General features: G+C 39.0%; 1 protein-coding gene and 1 long non-coding RNA gene across 3 annotated transcripts in view; one reads left to right on the forward strand and one right to left on the reverse strand.

Annotated features, from left to right (window-relative positions):
* The window catches only part of LOC126273387 (serine protease svh-1-like), a 356,722-nt gene that overhangs the window by 91,449 nt on the left and 245,196 nt on the right, over window positions 1-20,077 (reverse strand). For both annotated transcript variants that reach the window (XM_049976948.1, XM_049976942.1), the window contains one exon: window positions 2,755-3,093. In XM_049976948.1, the coding sequence (XP_049832905.1) occupies window positions 2,755-3,093 (339 nt within the window). The remainder of the gene's footprint in view (window positions 1-2,754; window positions 3,094-20,077) is intronic.
* LOC126273404 (uncharacterized) overlaps window positions 1-20,077 on the forward strand; it is a 119,856-nt gene that overhangs the window by 25,222 nt on the left and 74,557 nt on the right. The window contains exon 2 of the long non-coding RNA XR_007549322.1: window positions 7,684-7,943. This is a non-coding gene — a long non-coding RNA (uncharacterized LOC126273404). The remainder of the gene's footprint in view (window positions 1-7,683; window positions 7,944-20,077) is intronic.

Consider the following 20,077-nt stretch of genomic DNA (forward strand, 5'->3'; position numbering starts at 1 on the left):
ATGTCGGACCTCTGGATATCCCAGACAGGTGCTCTACCGACTGAGCTACCTAAGCACAACTTATGACCCAGCCTCACAGCTTTACTTCCAACAGTACCTTATCTCCCACCTTCCAAGCTTCACAGAGGTTCTCCTGTAGAAATTGCAAGACTAGCACTCCTGGGGAAAGGATACTGCAAAGACATAGCTTACCTACAGCCTGGAGGACGGTTCCAGAATGAAATTTTCATTTTGCACTGGAGTGTGCACTGATATGAAACTTCCTGGCAGATTAAAACTATGTTCCAGACTGAGATGTAACCTCAGGACCTTTGCCTTTGACAGGCAAGTGCTCTACTCACTGAGATATTCAGTCACACCTCACAACCCATCCTCACAAGTTTACTTTCACCAGTACCTCATCTCCTACCCTTTAAACATCACAGTTCTCATGCTGAACTTGCTAGACTAGCACTCCTGGAAGAGGAGAACTCCTGTGAAGGTTGGAAGGTAGGAGATGAGGTGATAATGGAAGTAAAGTAGCGAGGACAGGTTGTGAGTCGTGCTTGGGTAGCTCAGGATGTACAGAACTTGCCCACAAAAGGCAAAGGGGAGTTCGAGTCTTGGTCCAGCACACAGTTATCTGTCAGTAAGTTTCATATCAGTGCACACTTTGCTGCAGAGTGTAAATTTCACTCTGCATACTTATTCTTACTTGTAGAAAAAACTTCAATGCAGAAATAATCATAAAGACAACATTGTGAAACCTTGCAAAAGTAATAACTAAATCATTCTTATCTCAGTTGCACTATTTATATATATAGACTAACAAATCTTTGTAATTTCACTCATGAACTCAAGATAGCTTATAAATCTCAGAAGAACAAATATTGTGTCACATGAAATATAAAAGTGAACTAAGCTCTTTTTGATGCTTGAAAACATTTGTGACAACTTCTTATAACAGCAACAGCGAAACAACACATATTATTCTTATGGAGATATCTTATCAGTCTCTGCATATTTAAGATAAAGAAAAAAATGAACAAGAATGAACTTGTAGAACCAATCATACCATAATACTGGGTGATCAAAAAGTCAGTATAAATTTGAAAACTGAATAAATCACAGAATAATGTAGATAGAGAGGTACAAATTGACACACGTGCTTGGAATGACATGGGGTTTTATTAGAACCAAAAAAATACAAAAGTTCAAAAAATGTCAGACAGACTGCGCTTCATCTGATCAGAATAGCAATAATTAGCATAACAAAGTAACACAAAGCAAAGATGATGTTCTTTACAGGAAATGCTCAATATGTCCACCATCATTCCTCATCAATAGCTGTAGTTGAGGAATAATGTTGTGAACAGCACTGTAAAGCATGTCCGGAGTTATGCTTAGGCACTGGCATTGGATGTTGTTTATCAGCATCCCTAGAGATGTCGGTCGATCACAATACACTTGTGACTTCAGGTAACCCCAAAGCCAATAATCGCACGGACTGTCTGGGGACCTGGGAGGCCAAGCATGATGAAAGTGGTGGCTGAGCACACGATCATCACCAAATAATGCGCGCAATATGGGGTGGAGTGCCATCCTGCATAAACATCGTACGTTCCAGCAGTTGTTTATTATCCACGCTGAGGATAATGTGATTCTGTAACATATCGGTGTACCTCTCACCCGTCACGGCAGCAGTTACAAAGCCAGAATCACGCATTTCCTCTAATAAAAAACGCCCAATAATGGTAGATGTGGTAAATCCAAACCACACCGAGACTTTCTTGTCGTGCAATGGAGTTTCCACGACAGTTCTAGGATTTTCGGTAGCCCAAATTCTGCAGTTATGGGCGTTGACAGACACGTTACTCAACCAATCATCATCTTCTGCCATCTTTTGAAATGCCCACACCGCAAATGCCCTTCACTAAATTGCCAGATAACAGTTCATGATGCCGATGGATTTTGTACAGATAGCATCGGAGGGTACGCCTAAGTGCCAACCAAACAGCAGTGTATGTAATGCCGGTGCAATGTGTGACTGCACGGGCACTGACTTCCCCATGCATAGAAGAACCCGCTACAGTCTCCATTTCTTTCTGAACTGTCTCAGCAGCATTACGCCTTATCCTCAGTCGGGTCTATCATCTAAACAACCCGTAGCTTCAAACTTCGAAATCATTCTCACCACAGCTGCATTTGTCAACGGACCTTTACCTATTTGAATCCCCTTCCTATGATGATAGGATCGTAATGCTGAACTAGCACATTCTCCATTCTGATAATACAGCTTCACTAAAAGCGCCTTTTCAAGTAACATCAACATGCTATGACTGCTGGTGCATCTGATTCTCTCTCTCATTACAGCTCCTTTTATACACGATTCTCATGCACAGTCGCTGATGTTTTGCTGTCCAGCCCCATCTGTCGGACATTTTGTGAACTTTTTTTAAAAAAAAATAAAAATCCCATGTCATTTCAAGCATGTGCATCAATATTTACCTCTCTATCTACATTATTCCATGGTTTATTAAGTTTTCAAATTTTTACTGATTTTTTGATCACCCTGGTTTCAAATTACATAAACATTGTTGTCCCTCTTCTGATTCTTCTTTCCTAGTATATAATTTTGAGGTACGTAACAAGAAATGTGACTAATAAAACACAAAGCAGCTAATATAAATAACCAAGCAGAACTAATAATGTCACTAGCATTATATAAATGTAATACAAGATTGACAATAATTTTTTCATCCACCATATACTCACCACACTATACTGATCATCAAAAGGGTGACAGAAAACTCCAGCATCTTCATCATGTCTACAGTTGCTGTTTCCCCAAGAAAAATGAAAGCACTCATTGATTGACTTTTCTTTTCCTGTGCAATGAAGCTGATCAAGCCAGATTTGTCCTTGACCTGGTCCATAAGCTGCATTCTTCTTTGGTTCAGCTACACCATTAAACCCTAACATGCGGCACATTACTTCAGCTTCGTTTTCCCCAAAGTCATCATCACACACTGTCCCCCACAAACCATGGTATCGCACTTCTATACGACCTTCTCTTGAACTGTTACCACCTGAAAGCCGTATTTCAATAGGTGCCTAATGTTTGGAAAAGAGAAACAAAATGCAGACATTAATTACAAGTTGTAATACACACATCAAAAAAAGTTTTGCATCACCTCGGTTCCAAGAGTTCCAGAACCTATACAGAAAATTGGAATAGAGATCAACATAAACATCATTCCCATCCTTTTTATTGCTCATGAAAACCACACATTGCATGTTGTACCACCATACAGCAAGACCTTCAGAGGTGGTGGTCCAGATTGCTGTACACAACAGTACCTCTAATACCCAGTATCAAGTCCTCTTGCATTGATGCATACCTGTATTCATTGTGGCATACTATTCACAAGTTCATCTAGGCACTGTGGGTCCAGAATGTCCCACTACTCTATTGTGATTTGGCACACATGCCTCAGATAGGTTAGTGGGTCATGTCATTCATAACATCATCCATAAACAGCCCTTTCAATCTATCCCAGGCATTTTCGATAGGGTTCATGTCTGGAGAACATACTGGCCACTCTAGTTGAGTGATGCTGTTATCCTGAAGGAAGTCATTGACAAGATGTGCACAATGTGGTGTGAATAGTCATCCATGAAGATAAATGCCCCGGCAATATGCTATCGATATGGTTGCACTATCAGTTGGAGGATGGCATTCATGTATCATACAGCCATTACAGCACCTTCCATGACCACAAGTGGCGTACGTCGGCTCCACATAATGCAACCCCAAAACAGCAGGGAACCTCCACTTTGCTGCACTCACTGAGCAGTGTGTCTAAGCCATTGAGCCTGACCGGGTTGCCTCCAAACACATCTCTGACCATTGTTTGGTTGAAGGCATATGCGACACTCATCAGTGAAGAGAATATGATGCCAATCCTGAGCGGTCCATTCGGCATGTTCTTGGGCCCATCTATCCCTCGCTGCATGGTGTCATGATTATAAAGATGGACCTCGCCATAGATGTCGGGAATGAAGTTGCACATCATGCAGCCTATTGCGTACAGTTTGAGTCATAACACAACGTCCTATGGCTGCACCTAAAGCATTATTCAACATGGTGGCATTTCTGTCAGGATTCCTCCAAGCCATAATTGTAGGTAGCGGTCATCCACTGCAGTAGTAGCCCTTGGGCAGCCTGAGCGAGGCATGTCATTGACAGTTCCTGTCTCTCTGTATCTCCTCCATGTCCAAATAACACTCTGAGACACCTGGACACTTCCTTATTGAGAGCCCTTCCTGGCACAAAGTAACAATGCAGATGTGATTGAACCATGGTATTGACCGTCTAGGCATGGTTGAACTACAAGCAACATGAGGTTTGTACCTCCTTTCTGGTGGAATGGCTAGAACTGATTGGCTGTTGGAACCCCCCCCCCCCCCCCCCCCCCGTCTAATAGGTGCTGCTCATGCATGGTTGTTTACATCTTTGGGAGGATTTAGTGACATCTCTGAACAGTCAAAGGGACTGTGTCTGTCATACAATATTCACAGTCAACGTCTAACTTTGGGAGTTCTGAGAACTGGGATGATGCAAAACTTTTTTTGATTTGTGTACAATAGATATACTTATAACGATAAAAACAATAATGAAGAATGAAGATTATCTGAGGATGTGGACATTCAAGGACTGAACACAAATGCGAAGTGTGAAATAAATCAAATAAAGATAAAATAATCAAAATATCATACATAAGAAACGTTAGGTAACAGTCTTGATCAGAAGTGTACAGTTAATGAATGCATTAAGTTACAAGAACTATGTTATGATATGAAGGAGCTAATTACACAGACCATGTCTGTGCCTGAAACACTGATGCATTAAATGTGAAATTACGTCCTTAAGTTATCAAGACAGAACTAAAACAGGACATTAACTCTATGTTTGTGATCAAAACTGTTTGGAACTACAGTGATTGGAACTACAGTGATCATTGACTGTGCACTATTCTAAGATAATGCCAGATTTTACCAAAACTGTACAGTAAAGTTTAGACAGAAGTAAGATAATGGAAAGTGAGTGTGAGCATTCAGTGAGATACTCTAAAATAAATGTAAACACTGTTCACAAATTAGGCCTTAGATTATTCCAACAAGCAGACTACTATCTACAAGGCAGTGCGAGGAAAGATCTATGATCATGTGACATGTAATTAGCATGTTGCCAGCAGATTAATCCTGATGGTGCTGCTACCTCCTTATTCAAGCAGCTCCTCATTTGACCTTATGAAGCTGAGTGGACCCTGTTCCATACCTCCCTACCTCAGAAAAAAATCTGATGAGGCATTGGGAATCAAATTCAAATCCTTCCTCATGAAAGGAAACAATGATAACCATTCAACTACAGAGGCAGTAGTGAGATAACTGTGGGAATCTTTGCTAAAAGTTATTCAACATTTGTGCATACTTGCAAATAATATCAAATAATTATACAAAGCTGTTTCTATAGATTGGATATCTGTTCAAGCATTTGTTTTCACAGCACACAAAAACATTTGTCAGTATCAAGAAAGTCCATATTGTTACATAGTTACAGCATGGCAGCTTACTAAATTCTCTTACAAACTGTCATCACCTGATCGAACCATTATGTTCAATGGCTCTACAGGTCTTACAAGAATAATAGATGAAAACTCCAGAATGGTCACAACACACGATTCTATATTTTCTGTTTCATTGTGTGATTTATTTCCATTTCCTTTTTTAGCAGTGCTGTAATGTTTCTTCAATACCATATAACAGCAATGGTATAACAGTTAGTGCTCTCTTAAAAGTTTTGCATCTTAAGTCACTCCTGTATTTATCACAAGTATTTCTATATGAATCCAAATATTACAATACTGTTCACAGTAAGCATTAATATATTTATTACATTAGCTGACTAATTCCACAGCTCCTCAAACATTCCACAAACCATTTGTACAACACACTTAATTGAATAAGTTTGTTAACAGACTTTTAACATAATCACTATTGTTATTGTTATTATTATTATTATTATTATTACCAGGATATTTTAATTTTAAAAAATAAAAAAAAAACAGAGAATGTTTATAGGCTGTTATTATTCACTGGTGCTGAAATAGGGTTCCACTAATAATCTTGGTTAAAGAAGAGTGTAATATATTTCTTTGTTGATCAACTGTGAATAGGTGACAGTGGTTGGCCAAATATTTACCAATCATAATCCCCAAACAGCCTTGTGTTTTGAAGATTATTTCATTTAGACAGCCAATTCTGGCATCTCAATAATGCTATCTTCAGCCTCCTGCATATTAAAAATGGGTATATACTTAATGTATATCATACTATCACAGTACACTACAGCTGACTTTGCAGAAAATGAAGTGTAATAATAAAAGACCTTAAAACCCACAAAATACAATTTGCATTGTTAAGAAAAGTACTTGTGCACATGCAGCATAACGAAATAGAAAACATCCAAATAATAGTTAGCACTGAACTATTTTGATGTCGCAGAATTATAATAGATCACACAATTTTTTAATATAAAAAGCCTAATTTTTATAGACAAGAAACACACTATTTCTTATGGAAACCTGTCCTCATTCAAAGCAAAACACTACAATGCAACCTACAAAGTACATAATAGTGGACGTATCTATCACCTAAGAATTATCACTACTGATGATATATCATAATTAGTTGTCACAATGTCAAAAACTCAACAAGAGCAAAACCCAATGGCCAAAAATATGTTAAGTGAACAACAGGATGACAAGAACGTGTGAGGAATACTGATAAGATATCTAGAGGGCATATATTATATAATAAATCAACAAATAAAAAGGCATGTCTTGGTGTCACTTATGTATTCGAATTAAGAAGTGGGCAAATACCTGAGTGGAAAAAATCAAGAACCTCAAATCCAAACTAATTAAGAGGTGTTCTTCCAAATCTCAGATTACAATGTAATTGCTGTTTCCCTAGGAATATAAAGTATTATACTATCATTCTATCTATAAAATGATGAACCCATCCAAATAGGGACTGGCACATAGCAATTTCTATTGTGACAGGTAGTGTGAAGACGGAACAAGCTAAAAGTAAGGTAAGGGTGCAAAGACCAACAAGACAACACAGTATAAGCCCACTAATTAAGGAACATATTGGCACAGAAAGAGGCAACAATTGGGAGTGAAAAAAGAGTTGTTAAATTAAAGACTCAACTGCAACTGCGGAGAACCCCATTAGGCACAAAAATTGAAATTAAGGTGACATTGCAGTTTCATATTGGCTCTAACAGTTTTTCATGACTTCATTGCAATATGCATAATAAATGTTTACTGAAAGAATGAAAAGAACATGTTCACCAAATTTAAGTAGCCCATTTAATAAGTATTCACTGAACATTGACTCATCTGTGAGCATTAAATGAGATATGAAGCTATCAACAAAGGATAGAGGCCTTTGTGGAATTAAATGTGGATTCTGGCAACCAATTTGCTTTGATCTTTGCAGAGAGCATACTGATTTGATATCCCCATATCACTGTTATAAATGGGTAGCACACAGCCTACAAAAGTTCTCTGTTGTTATTTTTTAAATTTATTTAATTAAAACATAGTAATAATAACATAATTAATCATATTCCAGTTCAACTTGGTTGAAGGCATCATGTGCCAAGAAGAGAGAACTTTACTCAAAGACTAAAGCAAAAATAATCTACAAAATATTAGACATGGTTCTCAGTGAGGTGATATATGATACGTGATGTGACTCATGATATGATGCAGAAGCAACCATGAATTGGTGGGCTGCATAGAAAAAGAGTTGTAACAACTTAACTGGTTCACACAGGGACAACCGGAATACAACACCAACACATATTTCTATCATGTCGTCCAGCACAGCAGGTATGTCGGATGCTCTATCATATGATACAAATTTTGAGTCATCAGTAGTGCCCAAAAAAATTGTTTTATGTAAATGAAGCAAAGTTATACCCATCTCTCTACATAGTTCCTCAGTAAAGTGTTTTCATCAATTAAAAAACTATGGTTTTTATATTTGCTTATGTTCTCTGTTATGCAGGCTTTCTTATTTGATTTTACGGAAACTAGCTAGTAAATAAATTAGTCCCACATCATAGTTTGATAATGAACTGACTTTATTTTCACTATTGCCCATAGTTATTGTTATACTTCAGTATTAAGCACTGTAAAGAGTGTATTTTGAGAAGTTTTCTGTGAAGAATATTGTCACTGTCTAGTTTGCATGGTGGGTTTAAGGTGATACACTGTGCATATGAAATATAGCTAATATATTGAAACTGTTTCTAAAATTAAAAGGAGAGCAATACCTCTTCTGTTTCTCAAAAAAATATGCAAGGTATGTTGGACATTATTTAAGAGGAGCTGGCAGCTAAGCACCGCACGTGAGGCTATTGCCACCTACTAAGTGGAGCTGCCTCGTGTTTCTCTTTTTTGTATGTTTGTGGATAAGTCAAAGTTGGTTATAAAAAACTTACTGAAATGAAAAGACAACCAGTATTCATCAGTTGCTGATGGTGACTGGATGTTTTTTCAGTTGTTGCTCCCTTCGCCGATTTCAGGAAAGTTTGTAACAGTCGTAAAAGAGATCAAAAAGATGAATTTATGTTGTGGACAAAGCCAAGAAGGACACATTAGGATTTTATTTAACAACATGAGAGTCTTCCATTTCTTCCAACACACTGCCTACCCCTATGCACAGCTCACCACCTACGACAGAGCTCACTTCAAACCCAGCGTTTCTTCTGAATAATGGGAGGAAGATGGTGTCATAAGAAGCTTCTGATAAATGAATGGGGTTGGGGGGGGGGGGGGCGTGCTACAATAATGACTTTTCTTTCTTCTCAGCTGAGGTATACTAGTAATAAACAGTAGTTTAATCACAGTTTTTAAACATTGATAATTTATATGGATATACTAAGTATTTTAAAATTTGTGATTTATAAAACTCAACCAAATTAAATTTCAATACCATGTTTAAAATATGGGATTTCCTGAGATTTTATGAAAGCACTAAAATTCCCTGAGACTTTCCCGATTTTTACAGGTAAAATGCAATTCCCTGTGAATTCCAGGTCCTCCAGAATAATCACCACACTGTGTAATTATTATTTAAGTTTGTACCAAAATAAATAAGGTAACATAATGGATGGTCTTACAAATAATAAACTTTTTTAGCATTATTTAGAATCTTTAATCAATGTACCTTACTGTAATGAGCAGTTTATAAGCAGGAGAAATAGATAGTTAAAAATTTGTGTCCTGTTTTGTAAGAGAGGCTAATATTATTTGAGCAAAAAGTGGAAACTGACTGGACTTTCTACAGAATTCATGTAATCTGTGTTTGTGCTGGGATACCTCATGAGAAACACAGCCAAACTATCAACAATGTTGGAAAATATTGTTACTTACCATAAAGATGACACATTAAGTTGCAGACCAGTACAATTAAAAGATGCTTACACATAAGCTTTGAGCCACAGCCTTCATCAGAACAAGAAAGAGAAACACACACCATTCATTCACACAATGAAGAATACCTCACCTCACAAAAACATGACTGCCAACTCCAGTAGCTCATACCAGAATTCTGATCTGAGCCACTGGAGTTGGTGGTCAAGCATGCTTGAGGTTTGCTTGCTTGGTGAATGAATGGTGTGTGCTTCTCTTGCTCTTTCTCATTCTAACAAACACTGTGGCTGAAAGATTATATGTAGGTGTCTTTCAATAATGCCTGTCTGCAACTTGACATGACATTTTTACAGTAAGTAACAATCTATCTTTTCCTACATTGTTGATATTCCAACCTGGAGTTTCCATTGTTTGATAAAGCTGATATGTTTGATATTTATGGCAACATAAGGGACATTCAGTGCTTCATTTTCTTTTTCAAATTTTTGTACTTTAAATGATGATAAACTGCTATAAAGTCTTCTTTAGAAGAGCTCATGATTGCCACTGAAACTGAAACAGAAATGTGATTTGTGCTGTCTTGTTACTTGTCATATCTTGAGATGCACTGTGTACCATACTGCATACTTTTTTGTTCCTGTGGGAACATGAGTATTACCCTGATAAGCATCATGTCATGTGATCTATGTTGCAATGTGTCATTTTACCTCAGTGAGAACCCCACCTTAAAAAAGGGAAAACCTGTATCACAAATGAAATTTAGCATAGTACTGTCATGCAGATAATAATAGTACCAGTACCTTCAAAATGAAATTCAATGAAATTTTTTTTAACAAATTAACATAATGAAAGTACGCCAGTGCTTACCTATAGGAAGTGGAGTCACAAAAACTACTGAAAGACAAGTTTTAAAGTAGTAGGGTTTCATTCAAAAGCTAGGTAAAATTTCTCTACTCTTAATTTTGCATATTGGTAGTTATGGTACCTAGAATTTTGAATCCTAAGAGTAAGTAATGGCCAGCTATTCTAGGTGTAAAACATTTTTCTTGATATAAGTTAGTTTACAGAAAAATGAAAGACTGATTTTGTATCCTAGTTTGAGTATCAGTCAAGTAACAAAACATTTACAAAAACTATAACAAAGAGATTAACTACGTGCCCACATTATACGTAACAGTTTCTTAAAAGATTTTTGAAAAATTGGACAATAACAGAAAACAGGCCCTTTTTCTAACACTAACTTGTAAACAATCCCTTAGATCTAACAGAAGACAATTTTTCCACTTACCTGCTTAATACCACTATTATGTATTATCTGTTTGTAGTTTAGGACCCATTGTTGTTGTGGTCTTCAGTCCAGAGACTGGTTTGATGTAGTTCTCCATGCTACTCTATCCTGTGCAAGCTTATTCATCCCCCAGTACCTACTGCAACTTACATCCTTCTGAATCTGCTTCATCTCTTGGTCTCCCTCTATGATTTTTACCCTCCACACTGCCCTCCAATACTAAACTGGTGATCCCTTGATGCCTCAGAACATGTCCTACCAACTGATCCCTTCTTCTAGTCAAGTTGTGCCACAAATTTCTCTTCTCCCCAGTTCTATTCAATTCCTCATGTTATGTGATCTACCCATCTAATCATCAGCATTCTTCTGTAGCACTATATTTCGAAAGCTTCTTTTATCATCCATGTTTCACTTCCATACATGGCCACACTCCATACAAATACTTTGAGGAAAGACTTCCTGGCACTTAAATCTATACTCGTTGTTGTTCTGCTCTTCAGTCCTGAAACTGGTTTGATGCAGCTCTTCATGCTACTCTATCCTGTGCAAGCTTCTTCATCTCCCAGAACCCACTGCAACCCACATCCTTCTGAATCTGCTTAGTGTAGTCATCTCTTGGTCTCCCTCTACGATTTTTACCCTCTACGCTGCCCTCCAATACTAAATTGGTGAACCCTTGATGCCTCAGAACATGCCCTACCAACCGATCCCTTCTTCTGGTCAAGTTGTGCCACAAACTTCTCTTCTCCCCAATCCTCTTCTGTAGCACCACATTTCGAAAGCTTCTATTCTCTTCTTGTCCAAACTATTTATCGTCCATGTTTCGCTTCCATACATGGCTACACTCCATACAAATACTTTCAGAAATGACTTCCTGACAATTAAATCTGTATTCGATGTTAACAAATTTCTCTTCTTCAGAAACGCTTTCCTTGCCATTGCCAGTCTACATTTTATATCCTCTCTACTTCGACCATCATCAGTTGTTTTGCTCCCAAAATAGCAAAACTCCTTTACTACCTTAAGTGTCTCATTTCCTAATCTAATTCCCTCAGCATCACACGACTTAATTCGACTACATTCCATTATCCTCATTTTGCTTTTGTTGATGTTCATCTTATATCCTCCTTTCAAGACACTATCCATTCCGATCAACTGCTCTTCCACGTCCTTTGCTGTGTCTGACAGAATTACAATGTCATCGGCGAACCTCAAAGTTTTTATTTCTACTCCATGGATTTTAATACCTTCTCCAAATTTTTCTTTTGTTTCCTTTACTGCTTGCTCAATATACAGATTGAACAACATCGGGGATATACTACAACCCTGTCTGACTCCCTTCCCAAACACTGCTTCCCTCTCATGTCCCTCGACTCTTATAACTGCCATCTGGTTTCTGTACAAATTGTAAATAGCCTTTCGCTCCTTATATTTTACCCCTACCACCTTCAGAATTTAAAAGAGAGTATTCCAGTCAACATTGTCAAAAGCTTTCTCTAAGTCTACAAATGCTAGAAACATAGGTTTGCCCTTCCTTAATCTAGCTTCTAAGATAAGTCGTAGGGTCAGTATTGCCTCATGTGTTCTAACATTTCTACGGAATCCAAACTGATCTTCCCCGAGGTCAGCTTCTACTAGTTTTTCCATTCACCTGTAAAGAATCTGTGTTAGTATTTTGCAGCTATGACTTATTAAACTCATATTTCGGTAATTTTCACATCTGTCAACACCTGCTTCCTTTGGGATTGGAATTATTATATTCTTGAAGTCTGAGGGTATTTCGCCTGTCTCATACATCTTGCTCACCAGATGGAAGAGTTTTGTCAGGACTGGCTCTCCCAAGGCTGTCAGTAGTTCCAATGGAATGTTGTCTACTCCGGGGGCCTTGTTTCGACTCAGGTCTTTCAGTGCTCTGTCAAACTCTACACGCAAGTTTGTATCTCGCATTTCATCTTCATCTACATCCTCTTCCATTTCCATAATATTGTCCTCAAGTACATTGCCCTTGTATAGACCCCCTATATACTCCTTCCACCTTTCTGCTTTCCCTTCTTTGCTTAGAACTGGGTTTCCATCTGAGCTCTTGATGTTCATACAAGTGGTTCTCTTATCTCCAAAGGTCTCTTTAATTTTTTTGTAGGCAGTATCTATCTTACCCCTAGTGAGATAAGCCTCTACATCCTTACATTTGTCCTCTAGCCATCCCTGCTTAGCCGTTCTGCACTTCCTGTCAATCTCATTTTTGAGACGTCTGTATTCCTTTTTGCCTAATTAATTTACTGCATTTTTATATTTTCTCCTTTCATCAATTAAATTCAATATTACTTCAGTTACCCTAGGATTTCTACTAGCCCTCGTCTTTTTACCTACTTGATCCTCTGCTGCCTTCATTACTTCATCCCTCAAAGCTACCCATTCTTCTTCTACTGTATTTCTTTCTCCCATTCCTGTCAATTGCTCCCTTATGCTGTCCCTGAAACTCTGTACAACCTCTGGTTCTTTTAGTTTATCCATGTCCCATCTCCTTAAATTCCCACCTTTTTGCAGTTTCTTCAGTTTTAATCTACAGATCATAATCAATAGATTGAGGTCAGAGTCCACATCTGCCCCTGGAAATGTCTTACAATTTAAAACCTGGTTCCTAAATCTCTGTCTTACCATTATATAGTCTATCTGATACCTTTTAGTATCTCCAGGCTTCTTCCATGTATACCGCCTTCTTTTATGATTCTTGAACCAAGTGTTAACAAATTTCCCTTCTTCAAAAACGCTTTCCTTGCCATTGCCAGTCTACATTTTATATACTCTCTACTTTGACCATCATCAGTTATTTTGCTCCCCAAATAGTAAAACTCATTTACTACTTTAAGTGGCTCATTTCCTAATCTAATTTCCTCAGCATCACCTGATTTAATCTGTCTACATTCCACTACCCTTGTTTTGCTTTTATTTATGTTCATCTTATGTCCTCCTTTCAAGACACTGTCCACTCCATTCAAGTGCTCTTCCAGGTCCTTTTCTGTCTCTGATAGAATTACAATGTCATCGTCAAACCTCAAAGTTTTTATTTCTTCTCCATGGATTTTAATTCCTACTTATTTTATCTTTTGTTTCCTTTACTGCTTGCTCAATATACGGATTGAATAACATCGGGGATAGGCTACAACCCTATCTCAGTCCCTTCCCAACCACTGTTTCCTTTTCATGCCCCTCGACTATTATAACTGCCATCTGGTTTCTGTACAAATTGTAAATAGCCTTTCATTCCCTGTAACACTGTCACCTTCAGAATTTGAGAGTATTCGAGTCAACATTGTCAAAATCTTTCTCTAAGTCTACAAATGCTAGAAACATAAATTTGCCTTTCCTTAACATATCTTCTAAGGTAAGTCATAGGGTCAGTATTGTCTCACGTGTTCCAGTATTTCTATTGAATCCAAACTGATCTTCCCCGATGTCGGCTTCTACCAGTTTTTCCATTTGTCTGTAAAGAATTCGAGTTAGTATTTTGCAGCTGTGGCTTATTAAACAGATTGTTCGGTAATTTTCACATCTGTCAAAACCTGCTTTCTTTGGGATTGGAATTATTATATTCTTCTTGAAGTCTGAGGGTATTTCGCCTGTTTCATACATCTTGCTCACCAGATGGTACAGTTTTGTCAGGACTGGCTCTCCCAAGGCAGTCAGTAGTTCCAATGGAATGTTGTCTACTCCTGGGGCCCTGTTTCGACTTAGGTCTTTCAGTGCTCTGTTAAACTCTTCACACAGTATCATATCTCCCATTTCATCATCATCTACATCCTCTTCCATTTCCATTATATTGTCCTCAAGTACATCGCCCTTGTAGAGACCCTCTATATACTCCTTCCACCTTTTCGCTTTCCTTTCTTTGCTTAGTACTGGGTTTCCATCGGAGCTCTTGATATTCATACAAGTGGTTATCTTTAATTTCCCTGTAGGCAGTATCTATCTTACCCCTAGTGAGATATGCCTTTACATCCTTACATTTGTCCTCTAGCCATGCCTGCTTAGCCATTTTGCACTCATTTTTTAGATGTTTGTATTCCTTTTTGCCTGCTTCACTTACTGCATTTTTATATTTTCTCCTTTCATCAATTCAATTAAATATATATTCTGTTACCCAAGGATTTCTACTAGCCCACGTCTTTTTACGTACTTGATCCTCCGCTGCCATCACTATTTCATTCCTCAAAGCTACCCATTGTTCTTCTACTTTATTTCTTTCCCCCATTCCTGTCAATCGTTCCCTAATGCTCTCCCCGAAACTCTCTACAACCTCTGGTTCTTTCAGTTTATCCAGGTCCCATCTCCTTAAATTCCCACCTTTCTGGAGCTTCTTCAGTTTTAATCTATAGTTCAATCAGATTGTGGTCAGAGTCCACATCTGCCCCTGGAAATGTCTTACAATTTAAAACCTGGATCCTAAATCTCTGTCTTACCATTGTACAATCTATCTGAAACCTGTCAGTATCTCCAGGCCTCTTCCATGTATACAACCTTCTTTCATGATTCTTGAACCAAGTGTTAGCTATGATTAAGTTATGCTCTGTGCAAAATTCTACCAGGCGGCTTCCTCTTTCATTTTTTCCCCCTATTCCATATTCACCTACCATGTTTCTTCCTTATCTTCCTTTTCCTACTATCGAATTCCATTCACCCATGACTATAAATTTTCGCCTCCCTTCACTATCTGAATAATTTCTTTTGTCTCACCATACATTTCATCAATCTCTTCATCATCTGTAGAGCTAGTTGGCATATAGACTTGTACTACTGTGGTAGGCATGGGCTTTGTGTCTACCTTGGCCTCAAATATGTGTTCACTATGCTGTTTGTAGTAGCTTACCCGCACTCCTATTTTCTCTTATTTATTATTAGACCTACTCCTGGATTACCCCTATTTGATTTTAGGACCCATTAAAGACAAAATTATTTTGATCAGCCACATACTTGGAATACATCACCAAAGTTTATTGTTCAGTTATGTTATTCTATGTGCAACTGTTGTAATTTATCTATAGTTCATTAGTTGATGTGTCACTTATTTTATCTTAGCTAAATGATCTTACATTGCATTTACACTGAAACAATCCCTCGTTGTCTTATCTCTAATGCCAATGTTAACATTTTTCATCTCTGTAAATGGAGATACTCTGTAGATGCATAAGTTTAAAATCTTTGATTCAACAAAATGCACAACATACTTATCTTTGCACCCGATGATGGCATAACAATTGAAAACCAGTCATCAATGTTTATGGAACAACGTAGGAACTTAATTTTGGATCCAAAATTCTAAATGAGTTGTCCACAGACAATACAAAGGAAACTGCAATCTGAAGGAACTTGGGGCAAATCTAAAATGCTATCTTTATTAGCCACAACATCTATAAAGTATCCTAATAATAGGTTTCTGGGGTGAAAATCCCTGTTATCACTGTAGCAAAGAATGCTTATTGTAAATATACCTCCGTCACACACTGGTGTTATTTATAAACAGCTTTTAAGCATATTGTGGTTGAAGAACAATAGCTGGCTTTACAATTAAAAACAAAGATTTATTTAAAATTCCATTTCTCACACTAATTATATTGGACACAAATTTGAAATATTTCTCAGCTGCTACTAGAGCATAGTAAGTATCTTTAACAAATGACATAATCTGCCTATTATTAATGACACTTAGTTATCAATGTCATCGATAGAACAAAATTTTCACAGCTGCTAGACTCTGGTAATGAGTATTCAATTTGTTTACATACCCTCAAGGGCTTTCCCTCATGCTGGCATCTAAGTGGCATGGAGTGTGAAATCAGTATACACAGAATTAGGTTCATTCATTCACACACCATGGTTCATAAATGGGTGGCAAGAACAAGAACCTTCAAATGAAGTCTCACATAAGTCAACTTATTTATCAATCAAGAGAAGCAATCACTGCAAACTACTACTGTGTGAAGTATACTAAGAACAAACTATGACTACTGCTAATTTACTCAAGTATGTAGTTATGGGCATTACTTAAAATTATGTTAGGAGTGAATGCAGCTATTCAGAAAAAGCCACTGCTCTGTTACACGGCTCAGTCACTGCTTTCATCTGTCATTTCAAATTAAGAATATGTGTATCTTAAGTGATTTTCCAGAACACTATGAGTTGTTTATACCCAGGAAACATTAAAACCAATAATCTATGACACAGAGTTCTAGTTACTACCTACAGTCAGGAGGTGATATGTGTAGTATTGTGAATAAACATATACACTGATGAGACAAAACATTATTACTTCCTGCTTAATAGTGGTTTGGTCAAACATAGCAACATACACTCCTGGAAAATGAAATAAGAACACCATGAATTCATTGTCCCAGGAAGGGGAAACTTTATTGACACATTCCTGGGGTCAGATACATCACATGATCACACTGACAGAACCACAGGCACATAGACACAGGCAACAGAGCATGCACAATGTCGGCACTAGTACAGTGTATATCCACCTTTCGCAGCAATGCAGGCTGCTATTCTCCCATGGAGACGATCGTAGAGATGCTGGATGTAGTCCTGTGGAACGGCTTGCCATGCCATTTCCACCTGGCGCCGCAGTTGGACCAGCGTTCGTGCTGGACGTGCAGACCGCGTGAGACGACGCTTCATCCAGTCCCAAACATGCTCAATGGAGGACAGATCCAGAGATCTTGCTGGCCAGGGTAGTTGACTTACACCTTCTAGAGCACGTTGGGTGGCACGGGATACATGCGGATGTGCATTGTCCTGTTGGAACAGCAAGTTCCCTTGCCGGTCTAGGAATGGTAGAACGACGGGTTCGATGACGGTTTGGATGTACCGTGCACTATTCAGTGTCCCCTCGATGATCACCAGAGGTGTACGGGCAGTGTAGGAGATCGCTCCCCACACCATGATGCCGGGTGTTGGCCCTGTGTGCCTCGGTCGAATGCAGTCCTGATTGTGGCGCTCACCTGCACGGCGCCAAACACGCATACGACCATCATTGGCACCAAGGCAGAAGCGACTCTCATCGCTGAAGACGACACGTCTCCATTCGTCCCTCCATTCACGCCTGTCGCGACACCACTGGAGGCGGGCTGCATGATGTTGGGGCGTGAGCAGAAGACGGCCTAATGGTGTGCGGGACTGTAGCCCAGTTTCATGGAGACGGTTGCGAATGGTCCTCGCCGATACCCCAGGAGCAACAGTGTCCCTAATTTGCTGGGAAGTGGCGGTGCGGTCCCCTACGGCACTGCGTAGGATCCTACGGTCTTGGCGTGCATCCGTGCGTCGCTGCGGTCTGGTCCCAGGTCGACGGGCACGTGCACCTTCCGCCGACCATTGGCGACAACATTGATGTACTGTGGAGACCTCACACCCCACGTGTTGAGCAATTCGGCGGTACGTCCACCCGGCCTCTCGCATGCCCACTATACGCCCTCGCTCAAAGTCCGTCAACTGCACATACGGTTCACGTCAACGCTGTCACGGCATGCTACCAGTGTTAAAGACTGCGATGGAGCTCCGTATGCCATGGCAAACTGACTGACACTGACGGCGGCGGTGCACAAATGCTGCGCAGCTAGCGCCATTTGACAGCCAACACCGCGGTTCCTGGTGTGTCCGCTGTGCCATGCGTGTGATCATTGCTTGTACAGCCCTCTCGCAGTGTCCGGAGCAAATATGGTGGGTCTGACACACCGGTGTCAATGTGTTTTTTTTCCATTTCCAGGAGTGTATTAGAGCAATAATTCTGTGTGGCATGGAAATGACAGTTCCTTGGTATATTTCAAGAGGTATGCAGCACAAGATGTCCACACTCAGGTCGAGCAATTCCCATAAATTATGGACCAGTAGTTTTTGAATGTGGAGCTGGTGCACGATAGTGTCCCAGATGTGTTTCAATGTGTTCATAGAAAGCAAATTTGGTGTCCACTACATCAACAGGACTTCATGATCACAGTTCTTAAACCACTGGAGCATGATTCTGCCCTTGTGGCATGGGCAATTATACCGCTGGAAGACGCCATCGCCATCGAGGAAGACATCATGGTGCAAGGAATGCAGGTATTCAGCAATCATGTTCACATAGTCACAGCTCTCGTGGTGCCTTTGAGTAATACCACAGATCGCATAGAAGCCTAGATGAATGTCTCTAATGTGTAATACTGCCCCCATTGACCAGCGCCAGTGGTGCAGTGCCTGTTTCAAGCAGCAATTCACCTCAATGACGCTGTATTCAAACACAGCTATCGACCTAGAGTAACAAGAAACATGGGTCATCCAACCAGGCAATTCATTTCCATTAATCCTCAATCCAATCTCTATCATCCCATGCCCACTACAACAATAACTGACAATGTCATTATATCAATATGGATACATTAGGATCATCTGCTGCATATCCACATAATCAACAATTCAACACGGTCCACTGGATGGTGTACTCCAAAACACTAAGCTGCTGTGTGAAATGGCATCTCATATTGATACACTAGATACAATGTTCCTGGAGTGCAAGACAGGCAATTTAAATGCATATTACAAGATATCATAATGCAACAATACTTTCAAGGCTTAACAGAAATACATATTGACACAATGAAGAGGAATAGTGTCTACCAGTTATAGAAAATGGACATGAAAGTTCCAACATTTATCAGACTTCATATCCAGAAATTGAACAATTACCACAACCCCTGCCCCTAAAAGATAGATAGACAGATATATAGGTAGACAGATAGGTAGAGACCAGCAACTACATTCACAGTAGTGGTGACAATACTTATGAGGATTATTATAACCTGAGATGTAATTATTACAAGAATGTAGTAAATGCCATAGCTCCATTCGTTAAAAATCAAACTGATATGTGATTTTATATTATGTTGCATGGAAAAGGGAAAAGAATAACATCAAACTTATAGACTTTAATAGAGTCTGTAAGAGAGGAATTTGACGGAGCTATGACAGTGGATCAATAGTCCACTACTGGCTCATTCAATGAGAGGCTTTGGGAAATTTTAGAGCTTCTTTGCATTTTTTTCAGTGCCTTCAAAGAAGAATAAAACAGTCCAGGCATACCACAATGGCCACTGCACACATAGACTGAAGGAGACAAGATACCAGAAACATCTGTGGTAGATATGGAAAAGTCCAATAAAGTTGAAAACATAAAAAGGAACACATGTGGAATAGTGACCAGAGGGATCCTCCTTTAATGAATTATCATATTAATTGAAATTATCATATAGGAAGGGAAAAATCA

The sequence above is a fragment of the Schistocerca gregaria genome, chromosome 1 (assembly GCF_023897955.1).
Source record: "Schistocerca gregaria isolate iqSchGreg1 chromosome 1, iqSchGreg1.2, whole genome shotgun sequence".
Classification (NCBI taxonomy): domain Eukaryota; kingdom Metazoa; phylum Arthropoda; class Insecta; order Orthoptera; family Acrididae; genus Schistocerca; species Schistocerca gregaria.